Source organism: Ammodytes marinus (assembly GCF_949987685.1).
Source record: "Ammodytes marinus genome assembly, chromosome: 22".
In the NCBI taxonomy this organism is placed as follows: domain Eukaryota; kingdom Metazoa; phylum Chordata; class Actinopteri; order Uranoscopiformes; family Ammodytidae; genus Ammodytes; species Ammodytes marinus.
This window is the reverse complement of record NC_137226.1, coordinates 9,977,489-10,002,233: the sequence shown is the minus strand read 5'-3', so window position 1 is coordinate 10,002,233 and position 24,745 is coordinate 9,977,489. Positions and strand designations below refer to the sequence as shown.

General features: G+C 40.1%; 1 protein-coding gene across 1 annotated transcript in view; it reads left to right on the top strand.

The window, feature by feature from the left end:
- The window catches only part of cacna1c (calcium channel, voltage-dependent, L type, alpha 1C subunit), a gene marked incomplete at its 5' end in the record, with an annotated part of 185,599 nt that overhangs the window by 100,856 nt on the left and 59,998 nt on the right, over positions 1-24,745 (top strand). The window contains 2 exons of the mRNA XM_080051210.1: positions 17,679-17,818; positions 21,732-21,871. Of these exons, the coding sequence (XP_079907336.1) occupies positions 17,679-17,818; positions 21,732-21,871 (280 nt within the window). The remainder of the gene's footprint in view (positions 1-17,678; positions 17,819-21,731; positions 21,872-24,745) is intronic.

The following is a 24,745-nucleotide window of genomic DNA, read 5'->3' as shown; positions in this document are numbered from 1 at the left end:
AAGTTACTGGTGCTGACATATCTCACACACACACACACACACACACACACGCAGAGAAAGTTGTAATAGAGACGTCTAAAATAATGAATGTGTGTGCCTGTGTGTGTGTGTGTGTGTGTCTGTGGGTGTAAGAAGAGATGGACAAACAGACAAAAACATACTGACTGAGAGTAAGACAGGCGAAGTGTGTCCTTGTATCCAGCCTGTCTGTACATCTGTGTGATTTGCCGCTGTCTGGCTGTGTGTTTTTATGTGCCTGTGTCTGTGGCTCATCACACACTCCCACTGACGCACACACACTTACATATTACTACACGGATACACACACGCACACACATACATACAGTTTTGGAGGATAATATTATCGTGGAGACAGTTCGCGAGTGCATGAGAAAATATTACCTCTCTATCACTCATCTCTTGTCATCTGTCTTTATCTCTCTAAGCAGTTCATTTAACTGTCGCAAACAAGGAAGAAATCATCACTACATGTGACTTTCTTTGTAATGTTTATCTTGTTGAGGAATTCAAGGTTGAACTGCAGATGTGTGAACAGATGTTGACTTAAGCTATATTTTTTAAACGATATACAGTATATTTATGTAAATGTATAAGCAACACAATTAGTTTTATAGAATATATTGTTTTGATTAATAGTTATGTATTATTTTCTTCAGTAGAGTTTCAAAATACAAAGAATGCTGAACCCACTTGAACCCATCTCTAGATTTTATTGTAACAGCAGGGAGGAAGACAGTAAGCTGAACTGGTAGTCTGAGCACTTTTTGATTGATTTATATAGATCTTGCAAACCCCTTGTAAAACCTAAAGGCCATTTCAGACAGTAGGCAACATTCTGCTTTAAAAGTCGCTTGGCCCTGCGGCTTCACGTTGCGCTCCTCGTGTGAAGAGACAGGCGGAGGAGCGCACGTGTGGTCACCATGGATACCAATTGTGTTCCGATTTTTCACAAGTTGTGTAGGAATAAGTGAAACAGTGTTCAACTATTCCAAATGCTTCCAACGTATGGCAGTGTGACGAGCACAGAAGCATCTGTTTCACAGGAGTGCGCCTTCTTGTCACTCCGGAGCAATGCACCTCCCTCTCTTGCCCGCTTGCCTCTCATTGAGAATGTATTACCAGGCGCGACAATCGTCTCCTGTCTGAAACGGCCTTAGTGATGTCCTGCAAATCTACGTAAATACATTTTGGTTAACAAATTTACATTGCAGTGATTATCATAATTTCACCTGTGAAAGCAATAGCTATTTTATCCTATTTTAGAGCAGTTTTAAATTATTTCTCCTAGAACTGTTTAAAACAGAAGCAGAGATTTACGAATAAACAATGTAGGATCCGAGCAAGTATTTTATTCTGCCTCAGTTTTTCCCCTCCAATTCCCCCTGGTGTTTAGAGTAGCACTCCAACTGCATTCCAAAACAAGTCAGTTCAGAGTTACCTTACTGAGTGACTTTTAGGTTTAAGTGAGGATAAAGTGATTAATGGGGTAAACACGTGGAAGCCCATGCACACACACTCACACACATAGGTATGAAATACAAACCTAAGCACTGCATTCTTATATTGTAAAAACACATCGAATTCTCCTGAGAATTTGTTGACATGCACATATTTCTAAAGCTGAATCAGTTTTTTTTTTCTTTTTACAAAAGCCCTAGTCAGCACAAAAACAGTTCACTCGACCACTACACAGTGTAAATAAATCAGAGCTGTATTAAGACCACCACTACAGGACAACAGTGTACCAAGTCTCTATTCTGGTCTTAATGTAACAAAGTAAAGGCACAAATGATCATTTGTTTCTGATCACTTTTTGTCCACCCTTTTGGTCTCTTTTTTATTTTTTATAATTGCTTAGTTCTTATAATTCCTTTTCTATTAGTCCCTTTTCCTCCCACACACACACACACACACACGCACACACACACACACACACACACACACACACACACACACACACACACACAAACACACACACACACACACGCATTCACAACCTATTTATGCTTTACTGGTAAATGCGTTACAGTAGCTGAATTTTCGGTGTGGTCTGAGATGAGACGAATGAGTTATGTCTCAGATGTGTGAGTGTGTATGTGTGTCTTTCATCTTGTTAATTATGACCATGTCTGTACAGTATGTAACTGGACCACAGTCCCCATCCATTGTGTTCCCGACTGAGCTTAAAGGGAGAGTGTAGGTGGTTGTCTGTGCTTTGTTTTTTCTCTGATCTTAGAAAAACATACAGCTCGCGCAAACTTTTTCCACGTTATTTCATTAGTAGGAAGGAAATAGTTCAGGATAAGACATTTATATTTGTATCTATGCAAAACAATGAAATAAATGTATTTCCACTAGAATGAGATGCTATTGCAAGCTATATGTTTAGTATGAAATCCTAACTGGATGATGCTGGGGGTGCAGAGGAATAAATCAGCATTTAACCACTCTCAACCGCAGCGAAATGAATGATCTGAGGAGAGTGAGTGAGTGAGCTTGTCACATCATATAAACTGAGTCAACTGATACTGATCAGCTGATGGCATGTGTGACTTAAGTGCTATGCCTGAACTAATGTGATGCTCCGCGGGTTCTTTTAGCTCTCTTTCCTTTTGCATTTCCATGAAGTAAAACCTTGGTGTTTCTGTGCGTTGTAGACAGTTGTGGTGTGATGTGGCAAAATGCAAAAGGAACCTGGAGTGTGTTGTGTTCACAATTCACAGCTTAAAGCAGCTCCGAGTAACATTTAAATATCTTTTAAACAGCCTCATGTTTCCTCACATAATCATAAATTACCTTTAACAGCAAACGAGACCATCAGTGCAAAGATATAAGTTTTTATATAGTTTTTATTACTGCATTTGGTCTGGTCGCACACCCAGTCCGATTTTCGGTTCACGCGTGCATGCTCTATGGTCACATATCCGTATTGGTCGCAGATTTCAGTGTGGCGCAACAACGCGATTTGAGAAGCCTATCCCTCCAGGTGAGGGAAGGGGAGCGGGAGCCTTGTTTGAGACAGTTGTTTGTCGTCATAATGACTGATAACGGGGCTGAACCATCAAAGAAAAAAAAGAAAATGCAATTAAGAAAAGCTAAAAGGGAGAGCTAGGCGGGCGGGAGGGCGTTGCCAAGCAACGTATACACAATTTCACAGGAGCGAACTAGACTCCTAAATGAATGAGCGGTAGCCTACTAAAACAAAGTTTACTTTGCCTCACCAGCATCATCAGATGACCATTATTCATCTGAAATAGTCATTATTTACAACAACATAAACACATTACCTTATCGTGATCCATAGACTACTAACTGCCGTCTCTCGTTCATTCACTTTCTATGAGGACACGTAATCTTTCAGCTCCGTGAGAGGTGACACTGCATCAACTCATTGCAATCAGGTGTGTGTAGCACTGACTGGCATTAGTTGATGCTGTGTCACTAACCACTCTCACGGAGCCGAAAAGAGTCCGGTGCCCTCACACTTTCAACACACGGACATGCACTATATTGGTTCCTGATCATTTGAATCTCGCACGCCCGGCACGAGCTAGAAAACAGCTTCACGACAGCTGGCGTCGTAAAAATACTACCGCTTTTGTCCAAAAGGGACGCCAACGTGCCATGTTACTCGTAGTGGCTTTAAGTGAACTGCAACACAGACTTGAAGCGAACCAAACTCTGACCTAGCCTGGCACCGCCCACCTACCTACTTCTGCTCAATTTTCATTTCCCTTCAGTAGTCACTCTGGGACCGCGGTATATTCGCGGGTTTTCTCAGACAGATCTTTTGGCTGTCCAATCAGCGAACAGAGGGAGTGGCTGAGAACAATGAAGTTGAGGTTGTCCGCCAGTTTCAGTTGAAGTCTGAAGCTGGCGCATGACATACGTCATGACAAAATGTTATGCGATTGGTTGGCAGATCCAGAGTGGCACTGGGCACATACAATAGTTTAAAACTTCAACAGACACCCGCCTTCAAGTGAGTTTAGGTTTGTCAATTGAGCGATTCCAGACCTTCTGTGCAAATGAAATGAAGTACGATGGTCTGGCAGGACCAGGGTAACTCAGACCACCTCCCGAGGAGGTCTGAGTTTGGTTCGCTTCAGAGCGGTCTGAGTCCATTCGGAGTGTCTTTTGGAGGGCTGAATGGGACCAACTGTGAATACACCCTTACTTATGGGGACCAAAAGCCTTTATCCTGAAATAAAAATAAATATAAGGAACTGTTAGTGCTGTAAAATTATTTCATTACGTGATTAGATGACTGACAAAAAATTGATTGACAACAATTGTAATTTTGTAACTTTATTTGAACATGGACAATGTACAAAGAAACATTGACCTTGTTAAAAGCAAGAAGAGATGCATTGTACCAAGTTTTAGCAAATTGCTTCTTTCCACCTGTAGTCCCTGAATTTTGATAGTTGACTTCAATGTTCTCCGAGTTTGTGTATTTCTGTTTTATATCATTGCAAAATTAATACTTTTACATGTTGGCCTCTCGGCTGGATAAAACAAGCAAATGAAAATGGTACCTTGTATTCTGGGAACATGGCATGAGCATTTTTCATCACTTTTTTTGACACAATGTAGACACAACAACAAGGAAAAAACAGTGAATCCAAGAGAGAAAGTGAATGCAGAGGTTGAAAGGAGACACAGCGAGGTCACATCCGCCGGGGTTTCATTAGTGACGGAAGGAGAAGAAATGAATTTTGTTCTCCTCAGTCCTGATTAGGGATGGGAATCGAGAACCGGTTCTTGTTCAGAACCGGTGCCGAGTCAACCAATTCCTTGGAATCGTTAACATGCCTGCTTAACGATGCCGCTTATCGGTTCCGCTCGTAGCAAATACGTCATGACTTCAGACACGTGCTGCTTTGTTTTGGTTCAGAACGCAGCAAACATGACGTCGAGGCAGAAGCGCTCTAAAGTGTGGTTGTATTACACATGAAAAGGCAACAATACGGCCACTTGCAACAATTGTAAAGTTTCCATTTCATCAAACGACTCGTGCACAAACAAGCGCGCAGACTGCGATCCTGACGGTTGAAAGTTTAAACGTCCGCTGCCTTACCAGTCGGCACCAGAATTGCCATCACTTGGATTTGAACATACAAGGTATATGAATTAACGTGTGTGTAAGCCTAGGTGTGGGCAAGTGAAAGAGGGAGATACATAAAAAGGCGAGAGCAGCATACAAACAGGAAAAAAGGATTTCTTATCCGCTTCCAAAGGCCCGCTGTTTACTCTCGTTCATCAGCTGTTAAATGCTGCCTTGAAGCACGGCGGTGGGGACGAACGCAAAACAACACACAGCGGGATTCGGCGGTCCGGTGGTAAGGAAACTTTAACAATACACTTTATAAAGACAGTAAGACATACTTAAAATAACGCTCTCTGCCCGATACAAAAAGCTCTGCCTTGGATTACTTGAGCGATCGATGTGCTATAAAACCATCCGCTGCGTGTCTGATGAAGGGACATTATATTAATAAACAGCGCGCTGCACATAAGAACAGCGTACATTGTAAAGCTGAGATGGCGCGGTGAAGAATAAGCAAAGCGATACATTCTCTTAAAGCCTTTATGGCGTATTTATTCTCTTCTTGAATAGCCTACATGACTGTCTACTGTGCAGTCATGACAGTTTGACCTGAGGCGTTAACGTAGTGACATCATCACGTTGGCCTTTCAGAGTAAGGGCGCAATCATATAATAACACTTAACATACGTAGCCTACATTAAAGATCTCGTATCCTTCCTGAGAGGGCAAACATGATAATTGTTCTGCATACAAATGCTTAATTTGTCAACGTTGAGAGTTGGTATTATCTTTTTAAAAGACTTATTTGTATTTTTTCTGTCAGTTGAATTTTGTTTCAAGTGCCAATGAGCACTGTTAATAATCCAAAAGGCACAAGCTCTTCCTTGACTGTTTTAAGTATGTGTTTTTAGTTTGTAGGGCACAAAAGGGCATTTGGGCTTAAAAACCAAAAAAATAAATTGTCTGGACCAATTAATGTGAAAATTGGCAATTTCCTAATCCTAAAGTAGCTTGATAATCTTTCAATGCATACACTAGACACTTCTGATCAGATATTAAAGAGAGTTAATACAAACAAACTAATTTGTACATATTCTCTCACCCAATGAGAATCGATAAGAGAATCGATAAGGAATCGGATCGATAAGCAGAATCGGAACCGGAATCGGAATCGCTAAATTCTTATCAATTCCCATCCCTAGTCCTGATTAATAACCCTGTTAGCCTTTTTAATAGTCCTGCTCGGCTCTTTCCCTCTATCTCTCCTTTCCTGTTCTTTCTCTTTGACCGGTCAGCTAAAATGTTCTTTAGTCAAATCAAATATGTTAAATACCAACAAAAGATGTGTAACCTTTCCTCTCCCTCCCTCCTCTCCTTATCTTAATTACTTTCTTTTTCTATTTCACTTTTTGCTTCAGTTTGTCTTTTTATGGCTTGTGGGTTGCTGCTTCTAGTGCTACTATGGTAACAGCAGGGGAGTGGGTGCTAGCAGCTAATCCTGTTTTGGTGTCATGGTGCCATTTGCTATGGCACCCAATAGGACAGCTATACAAGGTCTCTTCTCTTAAATCACATTTTATCAATAAGGTTTCTTGGCGTAAGACGCTCGGTTCTGACTGGAATGCGAGTTCACTTTAAGCCGTCATAGATCCTAAGTATTAGCTGAGCAAACCAATTGCTCTTATAAACAGACTCTAAATGATCACAGTGCAAACAGAGATATGCAGTTGCCATAGTTCCCTGTGTTTTGCAGCTATTTTTATTTTTATAATTTACTAAAGAAACTTTTGTTCAGCACATACACTTCATCATCCTGAAAATGAAAGCCATGATACCTATGATGTCATTCTTTGGTGACTTTTCAAAAGTCCCAGTTAGTTATTTATTAGGATCTTTTTTTGTTTGTTTGTGAATAATGTTTGATTTTAGTCCTGTAAAATAACAATAGCAGATAATAATCTGATATAAAAAAATAATAATCATACAAACTAACTAAACCCAGACCTCAGGAAGCTATACAAAGATATTTAAATCATGGACAAATCAGTACATTTTGAAACAAATTCCTAGATATTTAATGTATTAAATGGCTATGTGAATTTTGTAAGGTTTCTGTTTTATTGATAAATCAACACACATACTTATAATCCAAGACGTCTTTTAGCTCATTGTTTTGTTCTTACAACTCATCACTTCACTGTTTTGGGTCAATCCCAGCACTCCAACCTTGTTTCCATGTCAAGCAACCAGCTGTTTTTAGCTGCAAAAAAAATAGAGACTAAGAACAAAACAGCAACATCATAATAGGTAAGGGAGAGTAAAAGATGGAATTTTACACAGGTGTTCCCCCATTGTATTTCTGATTCTCATTTGTCACTGTGTTATGGTCTGGTCTCGCTCCACTGGACATCAACTATAGTGGAGGAATGATGGAGCAATTCTCAACGCACACACAAACACACACTCATTACCAGACAGGGCTTTTACAGAGTGTGTTTGGTTCAGATAGGAGCAATACAACCAATTCAACATGGAGAGAGAGAGATAGAGAAAGAAGCAATATTTAGTTTTTGTTTGTTTTTTACTGAGATTTGCTCTTTTTAAGAGTTTGGATATTGAACAAGAAAAATAAACCTGATCAAGACCATAGAAGGTCCTGTTCTAGGGAGCTTAAAAAAGCAATAACATTACAGGTATAGTGTAAGGCAATTGCATGTACTGAAAGAGATCCATGAAATATTGATTGAATGCTAAGTATTTGCCTTTCAAATAGGGCTGCACAATTTATCGAATTTTTATCACGATGACAATTTTGGCTTCCCACGATAACAGTTACATGAATGTGCAATGTTTTTAAACGTGTGCTCCGCTGCGAAGCAAATCAGTTGCATCTGCTTTTGTTTTGGTCTGTCATTTAAAGTTTAAAACATCCCTCAGCTTCTTTAAACCACATTTTTCACACTTCAATGACTGTTGGCTTAGAGACCACATGTCAACACAGTGTGCCTCACGCACATGCACATCTGTGGGCACATACACACTCATGCAGTGTTTGATCTCAGTAGGTAAAGAGCTAGGAGGCACAGTTCAGTCCCCTCTCAAACACATATTCCACACTGCCACTTTATGTGTGTTTTCACACTGCTGTTGTTGTGACTACCAGATTTACTGATTTACTTTGACAAAAAGTGGTTATGGCAACCAGCTTTATCCAGAATAATGTACTCTTCCCTTAATAATGCATTGGTTGCAAGAAAGGCAAATTGAAATTAAATGTTTGATGCACTCTTTCTGCATCTTCATGTTATGCAGTTATGATTTGGACATAGACAGAAAAGGGGACGTGTAAAGAGTGAGAGGAGTCGCAGGCAGTGAATAAAAGAATGTGCTAACAAGCACGGCTTAATTCACAGGGGAAAATATTTTGATAACAAAAATAGAGAATGATGGGGAGATTATGCTTATTTTTCCTGCAAAGTAGTTTAATACATAGATAACTAAGGGATTCGGTTTACAATGTTGTGAGATAGATATAAGCTGCAAATCCTTATATTGCTTCATTGTTCCTTTAAAAGACAAACCAGATTTTTGGAATTTATCATTAATGGAAGTTTATTTTTTTTTATCTGTTCTTGTCATTCTTTCTAGTGTCTCTTTTCCGTTTAAGTCACAAGAGCACAATCAACCCAATTGGCCTATCAGATGACTCACACCCGCGCATACACACTCACACAAACACATGATTTGTGCCACGAGACATTGCCTGAATTACAGAGTATAGTAATCTATCTTGTCCTGTCAGTTTAGCAAACAGCTACTCGGATCTTGATGCACTACAGTGATCTGTGTGTTTGTGTGTCACTTCACTTTGTCTTCATTTGTGCCTCTGCTCGTGTCTCACTGCAAATTATCACACACAAATCATAACACACCTCAATGCTCAGGTATATTTTGAAGCATGTATTCAACTGTGTGTTAAAGCAAGCTTCAGTAAGCATATATTGACACACACACACACACACACACACACACACACACACACACACACACACACACACACATGCCAGCATTTTGCACTTCAGAGGGACAGAAGAAAAAAAAGTGTGTTGTGTGCAGGCATGGGTGAAAACAAAGGAAGAAAGCAATATTTATCTACCCTTTCACCTTGGCTTTATCATTTTTATTCACTTTACAGTTTATAGCTCTCCGACGCCCGATATTGGCCCGGTGTGTCTTCGCCTTTACACACCTCAGTCTGTATTTGCAGTAATGTTTGAATGTTTATCTTATCTTCAATACAGTTGTTCTCTCCCTGTCCAAAGACAGGTAGGCTCTAACTTGGCTCTGCGGTTGTAAGACCACATTTGTTTGTGTGTCAGGCCTTTCCCATTCTTCCTCCCAGTGCATGCTTGGATTAGCTTTAGACCTTGTAACCAAGAAAAAGTGAAGCAGGTGAAGAAAGGGAATAATTAATTATTTATCTAAAAAAACAGCTTGATGGTAGCCCATCTACTGTCTTTTTAGCCAGCAACATTTCTGCAAGGACGATGTTTTATGACAGGAAGATTGACTGATTACTAGGGGTGTAACGGTACACTAAAGTCACGGTTCGGTACGTACCTCGGTTTTGAAGTCACGGTACGGTACAGTACGGTACGGTTCATAGTTAAGGGAGAATGAACAGTTTTAGCTGTCAGTAACTAGCTGACAGTATGTAACATACAAATACAATGCATAACAAATCTAAAAAGAATACTGCTGCAATTATCCAATAAATAAAATACTTATTAAATACTAGTGAATGTGCAGCATAAACTAAAATTGCAGTGAAAAAAAAAAACGCCAGTGTTAATGCTCAGCAGGCTCTGTAAGCTGGTATGTAAAAAAAGGGTATGTCATCTTTAAGGGTAGTTTTGACTTTAAAAAAATTAAATATTATTGCAGCTCTCTGAAGCTCTGAAGTGCTTTTATAAATATAACAATTATCAAATAAAAGTGCAACTGCAGCATTAATTAAATGACAGCTTATGTATTTTCAGTATAAAAAAGAAAATACTGTCTGTTTGCACAGCTCGATTTTTCTTCACAGTAACGGTGATAGTAATGGTGCCTTTTCAAATGCGTATGCATGTTCAACGTGTTGGCTCCCTTTATATGTCCATGGTTGGCTCCTACATAGGCGATCGCGGTGAAACAATAACCTGTGTGCCGACAGTGTTCCACACGTTTATCACTGTTTTCATAATTCTACTGGAATCCGAAGTTATCCCTCAAGCGGGATTTGAATGACGGGGACGCCTGCAAGCTCCGGTTTCCTGTTGTCTTTCACCATGCAGTTCGCTCTCTGTTCGATAGCACTGTATAACATCTTTATTTGCACTACTCATTGACTGTAAAAGAAAAGAGTGGTAGCCTATTACAACTGCTAATAGGGATGCAAACGGAACACTTGAGCGGAGAGGTGTGTATCTCCTGCTCTGACCGCAGCTGGGAGGGACTGCTGCGCGAGGACCTGCCCGCCTCTCAGTGCTCTGTTACGGGGCAGGAGCCTCGGGAGGCAGCCGCTGCTCGTTTGGAAGTAAAGCGCGATACATGCTTTAGCAACAGAGTCTCCAAAAGTCACCAATAACACCAGAAAAAGTAGCTAGATTTGTCGCTAGTCACTTTTTTGAAAAAAAGTCGCCAGAGGGGTCTGAAAAGTTGCTAAGTTAGCAACACTGCACCCTCATGCTGTGCTCACCATGGAGATAACACACTCTAAATCGCTGGCTGCTACTGCGCATGTGCGAGCGAGCCGGAGGCTAAATGGTCCGGGGGGAACTCCGACGACAAGTTTTAAGTTCCACCCCGCAAAACAAGCCTGTACATTCGCCATATATTAACGCTATGTACGCCACGAACGGACCGCGGTCCACCTCTGTAACACCAAATACGTGCCTGTACCGTCACGGTACGGTACAAATACGTGTATCGTTACACCCCTACTGATTACAAGTTCTGTGTTTGAAAGTGAGAGAGATAAAGGGAGTAAGAAATAACCCGACATTTTCTGTATGAGATAAAGAGAAATGTAGATAGCATGTCATATGTGTCTTCACATCTAGAGACATGTTTCTAAACATGTAGAGAGTTAGCATAGTTATCATCAACAAATCACTGAGATTTTTTGATCTGCACTTTCAGTCCTATAGGGCGCTGTAAGTTACTACAAAAATGTCTTTCTCTTTTGTCTTTGGATCCTAACTTGCCAAGTTAAAGTCAAATAATTAATGCTGACAAGCGCCAGCAAATCAAACTCTTTGCAGGTCACATCTTCCCCTAAAAGTTGAGACTAAAGCTGACAGCCAACATGCGCATGTTTCCTATTCCAGCATGACAAGATATAGCATGTCATCTACATGTCAAAAAAGAAAGAAAAAAGTTCTAAGGGAAAGATTAAGAAAACTAGCTTGTGAACTGTTTTCCATGACATTGGACACAACTGACGGCTAAAACTAAAGGTAATGATAGACATACACAGACAGATTGTTTGTCACATGTTTGCAAATACATTTGCCTGTCTGTATGTCAACCGGATCCTTCCTTCCTTCTTCATCAGGTAGCTATAATGCCTGTTGCCTGGAAACAGGAGTTTTTTCTCTTTCCGACAACTTTGATATTCAAAGTGCTGGAGGACACAAAAGACAAACAGAAGAAGAACACCATGGTTTTAATAAGGCAGCGTCCACACAGTAATGCATAAAAATGTAAAAACAGCATTGACTTTTGCAATATTTTTAGTCAAAGCAATAGCATTTTCTAATCATTTGACAAAAGTTCATCAGCCTCATTAAAACATTTAAGAAGTAATAAAACACTTAACTGCTGTTGATCCCTTAAGATGCAACATGGCTCTGGCTGTGTCTATAGCAGGCTTGCATGAACATTTCTTTTTTTTCTCACCCCCACCCCCCATTTCTCTCTCTCTGAGTCACACACACACACACACACACACACACACATACACACACACACACACACACACACACACACACACACACACACACACACACACACACACACACACACACACACACACACACACACACACACACACACAGACACACTTTTAGATAACTCTTGAGTCTTGTGTTGAACATGTGCTGCTGGCATGTTCATGTTGACACTTTGTCTGAAGGCTAGAAATCTGGACGCATAATTACGTGTGTACAGTATGGACCTTTGTATGTTGCTGGCAGTAATGTAGGTAGAAATATTTTTAGACCCTTGCAAGTTTTTTATTTTTTTAACTGCTACTGTTTCTGTTTATTTATGTATTCCTTATTTACACTTTGAGACCTGTTTAGCTATGGAATGGTAGAAGGGAGTATAACTTTGTTATCTATCCCTACACACAGAGGCCAGGGAAACTCAATGATACAGCAGTTCTCTTGATCATTGTCAACTTTGATTAGAAGTATTTATTCATCTCCATGCTGCAACAATTACAACAGTAGAAAAAATACAGAACTATTTATGCTCACTGACCCAAAACCTAACCCCAAACCTTAAGCGCCATCAAAATATTCTATTAAACCCTCATTGAAGGAATGTAACACATGGACCATGATTGTGATGAGTTGTTTACCCTTTTACATCTGCTGCACATCTCACTTGTCTCAAAGTTTGTTAAAAGCTCTTGAATCTGTCTCGGCTTCATTATATTTCCACTTTGTTACTGAATCAGGTCAATTCAGAAAAATAAAGAAGGTACTCACGGCAACATTGGGATACTCAATCTACTGCCAAACTGCATATAGCTTTTAGAACATGTATTGCATTATATTTCAGATATTATATATTATAACTGGGTTGCATGTTGTTGCAGATGACAATGGAAGATTTATTTGATAAAAGGCCTGTGCAGTGACATAATCACTTACCATAAGTTTGAAAGTATCAACTTGTGGCAACCAGTAAGTAAGTAAATGGCATGGATTACTGGAGCAGGAACAAACACACACTTGCTTGCATTCATAGGCCTTTACTAAAGCACACCCTGATGTGCACACACACATCACATTAGCATACACATGTGCACACACAGACAAACAATAGGACGTCTGCATGGTGACAGAAGAGTAGTAATTAGGACTATTCTGTGGATATTCTTGGTACAATACTGATCAGTGTCATCAATTTGTATGTTAGAGAGACAGAGAAAATGAGAGAGAGAGAGAGAGAGAGAGAGTCTGCTGCTGCTGCACCTCACAGTTTCCATGGTAACATTGGAACCCATCTTGGTCTCTATGGTAACTTCTGGTTGGCACCCACAGAGAAAGAGGGAGATAGAGGAGAGGGAGAGACAGGAGGTGAGGGACGGGAAGGAGGGAAAGAAGGGGAGAGAAACACAAATAATTGGGAAATAAGGAGAAGGAAGTTGTTGCGGCAGAAGAAGAAAGAGTTCTAAGTGAAGACTCCTAACTTTGCTAAATGTCAAAAAAGAGTTCCCCCTGAATCTTACAGATCGTCCTTTTTGTCTTAGTTTTGTTGAGTTTTTTCAAATCTTAGATTGTGACGTTTTTTGTTTTTCATAATTGTGGTGTTAAGTTATGATAAGACTATTGTTAAGTTATGCGAAGACTTTTACTCACACAAGTACTTTCTGAAGTGTGAGACACAGCAGCATCTCCTCAACAATGTCCAACACAGTGTGAGAAACAGGACCAGACAGACAAACAGACAGATTGTAAACCAGTAAACAGTCAAGTTTATTGTCCTGTCTGAACTCTTTGTTTGTTGTTGCCATGTTCTGAGATCTAGTGATTATCTTGGGGAGAAAAACGTTTTAATAACAGATCAGAATAATGGCAAAATGTAAAGAATATTTTATCTCTGTGTTCTCAATCCAGTTCTCTAATGTACTTCTCCTTCACCATGGTTGTATCATATGACTGCTAATGGGATGTAAACGATCAAGATTCTCAAGTGGTTTATTTCTGTTTACAAAGCTGTGTGGAGTTCAGAATTGCAGTATGACAAGAGTTTGGTTTTGGAATTTCAAAGACGAATACGTATGTTACGAACTACATGAATTGAATTCTTTTCAGGCTTTTCTGTTTTTATGTCTTGGTCCATAATTTCTCGACCGCAAATCTTGAGCATGTGACGTAAAAAGAAGTTTTGAAACCAAATGTTGAGTTAAAGGTACATTTTGTTAAGGGTATTTTTTTACTGTTCTCCTAAATCTATTGAAAACCGCATGAAAGCAAAACACACAGGGGCATATGCTCTCACTGGACTATGATGTGTCTGTGGGTTTTACAAAAGCAGCTTAATGGCTAATCCTGTCTTGCAGCTGAGACACATACACAGAAGGTCATGGCAAATGGAAACATCGTCCGCTGTATGGTAGAATGTCGATACTATAATCTGATTGGCCTAGTTGATGGATAGGCGGTTTGGTTGACCTATCACAGTTAACTGAATTATTGCTCCCACACACTCACCTTTCTGTCATTTTGTTTGCCTTCTTCTCCCTCGGACTCTTGTCTCTTTAATCCGTATCTTCATCCTCTTTCTCTCTCTCATCCATCCTCTGCTTCTCTCTCAGCCTCGCATCATTCCCTCTTATTTCTTTCCCGTCACTAACCAGATTAGTCATGCCCCTTATAGATCTTGCCCTTTATGGGTCTGTATGAACGGAAGGAAAGGAAGCAGAGAAATGCATCTGTGTGTGTGTTTGTGTGAACGTCAGACTAAGCTGTTCCTACCAGATGTTTTTCTGTGTTTTATTCTTCTGAGCGCCATACTGTCTGCCCGTCACCAGCAGATACACAGCCTGTGTGAGTGTGTTTTTGTGTGTGTGTGTGTGTGTGTGTGTGTGTGTGTGTGTGTTTGTGTGGTGAAGGGTCTGAAGAATGATGATGAATATTGAAAGAAATCAATTCTCCAGACTTTGAAAGTTGGCACACAAACACACAAGGATATAAATAGTAATAGAAGACAGGTGTTTAATGTGAAAATCTTGATCTTTCTCTTAGCTGAATATTTGTGTACCAAGAAAGCACACTGGTCGGACTTGAATTTAAATGAGAGGAGGTTAGAGAGACGAGAAACAAAACAAGCTTAAGACAGCTTTCTGAGCAGCCCATTCAGGTGTACAATCCATGTACTAAAAATCAACTTGCCTTTCAAGTTGTCAGTCTTTCAAAAAGTGCAAATGCTCAATATTACAATTCATGTCAGTCCCTCAGCTGTCAAGCTTATTGAGCATTTCTAAGATTTGGAAAAACACTTCCAAAACACAGTTTTTGTGTGAAAATGACATAATTAATAACACTAAAATCAGAGCGGGAATCTTTTACCAATATCCGGAAGTTGTAATGTAGTGTCAGCTACTGCGAATCTAGCACTCTGAAAATCCATCTGAAAAAACCCCACCTTCCTAACCCTTAGTTCTTGGCATGTACAAATGTGCCACTGAAGCCACAGCTGTCATTTCAAAACTATGGCTACATGGATGACTGATTCCCATGGCTCATGAGTGTATGTGTGTACGTCATTGGCCTAATGATAGTTTGACTCAGTCGTTCTGCATGCTGAGAAAGGTGTTTGTTTAGCTGGACCCACTTAAGTCTCACATCAGCCTAAACAGCGAGCGACTGTACACACATGAGCTAATCCAACACTCACCTGGACATTTAACTCAATTTTGATGAATATTCAGCATCTTATATTTAATATTTTGCCCTTTTGTGTAAAAAAAAAATTATCTTCTGTTACATTTAGGTTTGACATTTTGTAGTTTATTGGCCATAATGCCAAGTAGATAGTAGATTTATTCTGTCCTTGACAGTGATGCTTGGAAGTTCACTGCAATGTACCCTACTCCAAATATATTAAGAAATCTTAAATAATAATAATAAATAATAATAATTAAATGTTGAACTGTCATTTTTATTTTCACTATATTTGATTGTTCTGGGGGTGGTTTTATTGTGTAGGCTACTATTGCAATTTGTTAAATTGTACCCAACTTTATTTTAAAATAGACACAATGGTGGCTTTGTTTACAATTGCACCAGTAAATATGCCTGAATCCGGCCATTCTAACATAGATTTGTCTACTTCCTAAATGGCATCTGCTAGCTATGGTTGTGTCATTTTGAGGGGATTCTTTTGCAATCCTATCAGCTTGTGAAGCTTTTTTGGTAAACTTGGACACATACAAAAGCTGTGTCCCTCCAGCCCCAGGTTCAGCTGATTCTTCCCAGGGATGAGACTTGGAGCCTGGAGAGACCTGGCCGGCCTTTTAGCCTCTGGCCCTCTGTGAGTTAATGTCCATGGGAACAGGAGGAGGAGCACCAACTGGGGATGGATGGATATATTGATGGACGAAGATATTTTTAGAGTTAAAAAAAATAATTATGTACCTCAGAGGGACTGAGAGAGAGGACAGAGAGTATTTCTAAATATAGATTATGTTTTCCTATTTTTGTTTACACATGGGATTAATCGTTTTGAAACATTGCCTTGATCTAATTTTAGCTATACACTTGACAAAAATTAAAAAAGCAGATATGATGGAGGATTAGGTGGATGATGAAAGTGTTTATAAGAACATGATGGTCACCAAGTTACTTTCTCTCTCTCTTTCTCTCTCTGTCATTTCTTTGGCCATTTCAGGACATTTCCCAGGACCCTCTATGGCAGGGGTCAGCACTGTGACAACAATATCTGAGGAACTCTGTAGTAGAGGAGTTGCATGTGTCTGTACGTTTGTATGTGTGTTTGTGTGTGTGTGTTTGTGTGTGTGCGCGTGTGTATGTGTGTGTGTGCATGTGTGATGTGTGCGCGTATATTTGTGTATACATACACACATGCATGCGTTCTTCTCTCCACTAACAGTAGCCTCTTAGGGCAGGAAGAGAATCGCTTTGATTAAATAATCAGAAGGCTTTGATTTAGAGTTAGACAAATACATGTTCACACATAAATAATCAAACTCTTTCTCACACACACACACACACACACACACACACACACACACACACACACACACACACACACACACACATCTCAAGCCACATAAAAAGTACTTGTTCCGCCTGATAAAGTAGGAGTGATTAGCCAGCATTGTTGGTACTCACAACTCACATTCATGGTCTCTAGAGTTGGTTTGGGCATAAATAAATGATGTTATGAATTATTGTGAGTGTGTATTTCTAAGCGTTTGGCCCATTGCTCAAATTAACCTAACTTATCAAAGGTTAAAGAGATCTAGTGCAAACAGTTTTACAGTAATCAAGCATTTTGAAAATATGTGTTGAAAATATGTTTCACTCATTTGATTGGTGTATCTCAAAATTTGGAATCCTGGAAATGGTATTTACTCACATGTGAAACTTAAGGGCGCACGCACACTGGGCAAAGTTTCCCCAAAGTTACCCAGCTTACAGAAAACGTCACCACCGAAAGCATTTCCAAATGTATTTCCTTCTCTTTCATAAACTTCACTTTTATTTCCCTTATCATTGTTCTGTGTCACACTGTGGCTTTCTACGTTCCTGCAATGCTGCTGTTCCGAAAAAATAAATGGACCTCTCTTGTCTGTGTGTCTCTACAGGAGCGAGTGGAGTATCTGTTCCTCATCATTTTCACGGTGGAGGCATTCCTGAAGGTAATAGCCTATGGTCTGCTTTTCCACCCCAACGCCTACCTGAGGAATGGCTGGAATCTGCTGGACTTCATCATCGTAGTCGTAGGGTGAGTGGACAGAAACACGTAAAACATAAAAACTGCCAGAATGTCGTTACTCTAAGTTAATCCATATAGTTTGATTTAGATATTAAGGGACAAAGGTAGAAAGTCTTGTAGAATTGTTGTGAAGTGTGTTTTTCCAGTATAAAAAAAAGCTTACATTTTTAGACATAAGCACATTATTGGCAAATTAACCGAACCTTGGTATAATTACTCTCAACAAATGAAACAACAGCCAAGACAATTGGCAGCCTCTGTCTAATGGTATTCATAGCATCTATTTAAATCAAGATCACATTTCCCATGATTCCCTTTTGATCCCTACAGCAATTTCAAGAAAGGTATTGCACTTTCTCTTATTTTTGTTGACATTCTCTTAAAACAGAAGAGGAAAAATCTGGTCCTGTTTGTCTATCTGAATATTAATAATCTCTCGTACAACATGAGGTATGTTACTGATATAAAAATACTACTGAACACAACAAATTTTACTAGAAGTTTTTCCATAAAACAATTTCCCTTCACAGTGAATCCATATTAAAGCCGCAATAAACTTTGGCCTACAGTGTATTGGTGAGGCCTAAACTGATTAGCTTGTTAGATGCTGATAGCGAAGCTCTGCTCTGATTTTTCTTTATCTGCAACTCAGCAACATAGGCCATCTGCTAAACCCTCTGTGCCTGTGGCCTGTGTCAGTTGTGTGTGTGTGTGTGTGTGTGTGTGTGTGTGTGTGTGTGTGTGTGTGTGTGTGTGTGTGTGTGTGTGTGTGTGTGTGTGTGTGTGTGTGTGTGTGTGTGTGTGTGTGTGTATGTGTGTGTGTGTGTGTGTGTGTTTGCTCTGCCTGCCAGCTGTGCATTGTGTAAAGTGTTGCGTGGGGGTAATGGCGCAACAGCCAGTGGACCTGACAGTTACATTATTGCCATAAAAATGGTCTAATTGACCGTGTGTTGTGTATGTTCAAGACAGAGAGAGACAGCAAGAAAGCCCCCCTCAGCCTGAAGGAAGGCTCTGTGAATCCACCAACACAGACACACATACACACTTAGTGAGTCTTGTCCATGGCCAGTGAAGTGTTCACTCACATTAGCAAACACAAACGGAATATGGTTGGCTTCCCCCCATAGAGACACACACACCATCGTCTGGCCTCATGGTGCCAGTGGCCCTGGCATAAACACAACCTTTACCACTCTTATGCTGTAATATTCCTTCTCTGTCTGTCTGCCTCTCTCTCTTTCTATTCGTCTCTGTTTGATTTTTGGCTTTTGTTGAGTTGTATTTCTTCAATAGAAGTTTTCTTTTATCCTTGAAACCCTGCCACAGGAAGGTCAGCAAGCTGCAGCTCCAGAATTGGCTGGGTTCAAGGACTCTTCAGGAGAGTTGTGGCTTGCTGTTTAAGATTAAACTTGGGTGGCCTCATCTAGACCTCCCCATAGCTTAATATAAACCCTTTACTTGTTTCTGCTTCGTCTTCTGAAGTGATAGAATTGTCCTTGCACCTTTGACTTAGTAACAGTACAAAATCTTGACTTGGTCCCATTTAATCTTAGTCATGTTTAGTCTCTTTGTAGAAATAGCCAAAATCCAGTAGAAAACCAATGTGAAGGCGGGGTAATGGAGTCTGTGCTCAACAGAAAAACCCCTGCTTTGGTAATTTGGGCTAAAAATGACCAGAGTTTAGGGTTCTCTGACAAGTGATGTTGTGTAAATGTTTACTAGTGCTGTCTTTCTAAACACCAATCAAGCAGTTTTACTTGTCTAAACATATTTGTTCCTTGGCTTATATATATAAAAACAGGATGATGGTACAATGAGAAAAAAACATGATTAGTATGGTCATGAAACAAACACACACACGTTCACACACCATCCATTTCGCACACTCAGGACATTCGGATCCAGGTTGTCCTTGTTCCCGTGTGTACCTCACTGCCAGCGTGTGTGTGTGTGTGTGTGTGTGTGTCTGTGTGTGTGTGTCTGTGTGAGACGCAGTGTGTGTATAGATGAGAAGTGACAGATTTTGCTCCCTCTGGAATGTTTACCATATGGGCGAAAGAGCTTGTGCCTGGTGCTGAGCAATCTCTATGGCACATACTCACACATATAACTGGAACTCACACACATGCATGCAGATAATGGAGCCTATTCTCTCACTGACATTTACCTAAGGGTATATTAGGGAAGGTCCCGTGAGTTAACAGGCTGTGTGTGTGTGTGTGTGTGCGTGTGCGTGCGTGTGTGTGTGTGTGTGCGTGTGTGTGTAAAGTGTAAAGACAGTGACCAAAAAATAAATAACACAACCTCTGTTATCTTTATGAATGTATGTACACAGCCTCCATTATCTTAAACTGTGGATGCAACACTCAATGGCTCTAATTATCATTTAACACCCCACCGTGGCAAAACATGCTGGGTGAAATGCTGATGGTGCAAAACTGAGGATCCTTGACATGCTTTTCATACTCTATTTCAAAGGCGTGCTTCACACCAAGAGAGAAATGGAAAGGGTGAATCAAATTGAGAGGGAGGAAGTGCACGATAGAGAGGCAGAGAGAGAGCGGGAGAGAGAGGGTGATATGTTTTGAGAGGTCTTTTCAAGTGGCCATTTCATCTGTGCTAATTGATAATTCTCCATGACTAACGCGCCGCTGACTGGCCTTTGAGCCGTGCTAGCTGGAAAATGGTATTGTATGAAGATTTCTAAAGGATCTCAAAGAGGCAGAGAGAGGAGAGGGAGAGCGATAAGCTCAGTTGGCTGTACATAAATGCAAGCTTGTGAGCCACTCATCAAAATATGTAAATAATTTCATATGGCATAATAGCTGACAAAAGGCGACAGGATAAAAACATGTTTAGCCATTCTTTTGAATACTATTTGCATTTGCATTTTTTAAATATGTCTACTCATCTCTGTCTATGTTCTGTAAAATATGGTTAATAGTGTGTGGGCACCACTTGAAAATTAAATCCCTGCGTGATATCACTTCCAATGCATGTGTATTCCTTTTTGGACCTTGCTTTCTTGGTCCGCATACTGTTTCCACAAAGTTGGAAGTCAAGCTTTTGTTTTCCAGATGACTTAATTTTAATTTTAATATTTATATTAATGTTTATATGGAAGAAATTCTGAAAAATTCTCATGATCTTTGTGAATGTGAAGGTATGTAAAATAGATCTATTTTTGTTAAAACTATTTCCCGAATCATGAAAAACAGCCCAACACCAGAATAACGCATATGCATATGCATATGCAGAAGTGTCCACATACATTTTGCCAAAAGGTGTCAGTCATTTTCATAGAAGCTAATAGCTAAAGAAAACAGCATCAGCTTAAACCCACATTTAGCCCTTTTTAAGAGGATGATAGTTTACAATATTATGTATTTATATATACTTTTTACAATAGATATTACAGTACAATTGCAGGGCTGTTAATGTAGTGATGTGTGCCATATTCAATCCGACGTATTATGAACAGATTGAGCACACATTCTTATAAACACATTTTGGAGACATATTCCTTTACCTGACTTGCACAGTCTCTGTTGAGTTGACAAATCGTTAAACTCGAGTGTCTTATGATTTCAATATCTGTGAAATACAGAGTGAACAGATGAAACACTTGTATAGTTGTTTTGGAGAGTTGACTGGTTAAGCTGGTTTATCTTCCACTGTTGAGTTATCTCCAAGAAACACCTTAGATTGTGAAATAGCGCAGATGTATTCATTATTTCCTGTTTTATACATCATAATAAAGATGGTGTTGATAGTTTTGTTCAGTTTCTGAAAACATTGGTAACAGAGAAAATGGTGACAACAACTGCAAGTATTTATCACTCTATGTTATACCTCTGTATGTCTGGTGTGTAGAAATGGGATGTCAACTTGATACTGACGGTTATTATTTTGTGTCTTGCAGGCTATTTAGTGCGATCTTGGAGCAGGCCACCAAGGTGGACGGCGCCACTCCTATTGGAGGGAAGGCGGCAGGCTTCGATGTCAAGGCTCTGAGGGCATTCAGAGTACTCAGACCCCTCAGACTGGTTTCTGGAGTACCCAGTAAGTACGGCGAGCTGTGGAAAAATGAAAAAAAGAGAAAATGAAAGAAAGACAGAAAAGATTGAGTGTAGAAACAATGCTCTCTAGGCCGAATTCCACCAGCTGCCTGTCCGGTCCTTCTCCGCTCCGCAACGGCATTGTGAGGTTTTCACTTTAGTCAGTCCCACTCTAGCTGTCCGGTCAGATAGGCACGGCTTCTATTTTTGCCGGATGCCGGAGCTCGCCGCACCAATTTAGCACAGAACACATCGAGATAGACAGAAACACAGACGCCGACAAAACAATTAAACATCGGGTTCATTTTCAAAATAAGACACTCGGTGTTCAGTGCAGGTAACATTACGAAAAACAGAAACACATACAAGCATGTCCACTGTTCTTTTATTTGTTCGGATGATAATAACCTTCCGTGCGTTTGTTGTTGTGTAAATACCACATACAGAATCATTTTATCAAGCACAATCGCCCATCACTTTTAACTACCGCTGGAACTCCTTGAACTCCCACGGAGCCGGCGGGTGTTGACGGACGTGGGCTCACGGAGCAAAACCGCAGGACAACGCACGCGCAGCCAGTGGAATGCCGGCGTCAAGATCAGGGGGGTATTTCAGGAAGTAGGGTTTACAAACTGAGTTTAACCCTGCGCTCTGAGTTGGTCAACTCAGAACGCAGTGTTGATAAGCAACTCTGGGTTATCGGTTTCAGAACAGGTGATCAACTCTGAGTGTGTTCACTCTTGGTTGAGCGCGTGCGTAAAAGCCAATGAATCGCTGATAACATGATTCACCATGGAAACAGGAGAAACAAATACTTGATCCTCCCACTTATCCACTTCTCGAAAAAAAAATCTCCTCTCCTCCCACTAGAGTTAGAAATATTAACGAATGAGCTTATGGTATGGGGATATTATCTCATAACTCTGATCTAATCAGTCGCAATTCAGAAAAAACCGGGGCAAACATTTTTTGTCAAGAGAATCATGGCGTTTCCGTATGAGAAGCAATAGTATACTTTAAAAAGTTACGCATATCAACAGCAGCAAAAATATTAAGCTGGCGTGGAACATCATTGCTGACAGTGTTTTATATTCACTGTATAATATGTAGGCAAGCTATGATACTGTGCAGTAAACAGACTGTCGCTTCTTTTAAATGGGGAGTGAAATACATTAACGTCAGACAAATTAGGTGACAGTTTCTATTGTAGAGCCTGATTGATTTATTACCAAATCCATTTTCCTCAAGTGATCACAGTTCAAATGATTATATAATTTCTACATTCATATTAGGCTATTTAACGAGGCTTGTCTGTGACTTTGGGATCACACAAGTGAACAGTGACGATCGCGTGCAGCCGCAGAATTAGTAGCCTACATTTAACCCTGACAGAAACTGTTCAGTGGCACAGACTTTAAAAAAAAAGAATGATATACATACGATACAAATAGGTTTGTTAATCTGTTTGTAGAGCATGTTCCCGATGTGTAAGGTGGACTATATGAACGACACAAGGGCTGAGAACTAGGCTACTGATCAGATAAATGATCGATCAAACGTAAAATCATCAGAAAATGATAAAAAACATCCCTATGGAGATTTCTATGTAGTGATTTTGCTTTAAACTGTACAGGGACGCGTTGTGACAGTAACACTCTTCCCTCAGTCGGAGCTGCAGCGTAAAGTGAAAACAAACCCGGAGTAGGTCTAACCACCTATCTGACAGGTTAGACCCACGGCGTATGTTGCCGCAGTAACTGACTCTGAGGTGCGCTGAACCTGCTACCTGAAACGGAAAACTCAACTCGCCACACAGTGTAAATGCACACACACTCACTCACGCACACATGCATGCACACACGCACACACACACACACACACACACACACGCGCACACACACACACACGCGCACACACACACACACACACACACACACACACACACACACACACACATACACACACAATAGATTACACCCTGAGTGCTATGGTCCTGTTGTTAGATACTCAGACCGTAGCAGTAGATGAGCTGTCTGTCAGCCTGTCAACCACCACTACAGAAATCAATAATCCAACCGGCCAGAACACAGGAAAGGACTAGATATCTTGGATGAAGGCTGAGCGAATTTGTGCACCTGTGTGTGTGTGTGTGTGTGTGTGTGTGTGTGTGTGTGTGTGTGTGTGTGTGTGTGTGTGTGTGTGTGTGTGTGTGTCTCTCTCTGTGTGTGTGTGTGTGTGTGTGTGTGTGTGTGTGTATGTGTGTGTGTGTAGTAACATGTTTAGTTTTAGAATTAAGGCCTTCACTTTCCTCTAAAGGTGTAATAGTGTGCAAAATGTACAATTTATAGGAACTGTGGTTTTGCATAAATAGATAAGTCAGATTCAGCTATATGGAACAAGTAGAAACTGTTTTTTTCCATTTGGAATTAAGCTATATCCTGTATGTGTTATTTGTATCCACCAAATGAGGTCTTGAATCAGCTTAATAACCCGCATTGTTTACAAAGATAATGGTGGCCAAAACATTTACATTTTGCTGTCTTTCATAAAAAACATCCTCAACAGAGTTTCTCCCTGACAGAATGTTTGTGTGATTAATTTATTCAGGAAGTAAACAGGAAAGTTTTTCACTTTTAAGCAACTTCTGTTTTTTTGTTTTGTTTTTGTTTTTGAGAAACTCATTAAAGGTGAAGTGAGCGGTTTATATATGTGTTATATCACTCCATATTCCTACAGCAATCACTTCAACAGAGTGCGGACGTCATATCACAGGTCTCCAAGTCATTCTGATTTGCAGTAATAGCCTAATTAAAATGTTGTAGTATCCCGATTTTTTATCCAATCAGGAGAGAGAACGCTACAAACCGTCACTCGTCTC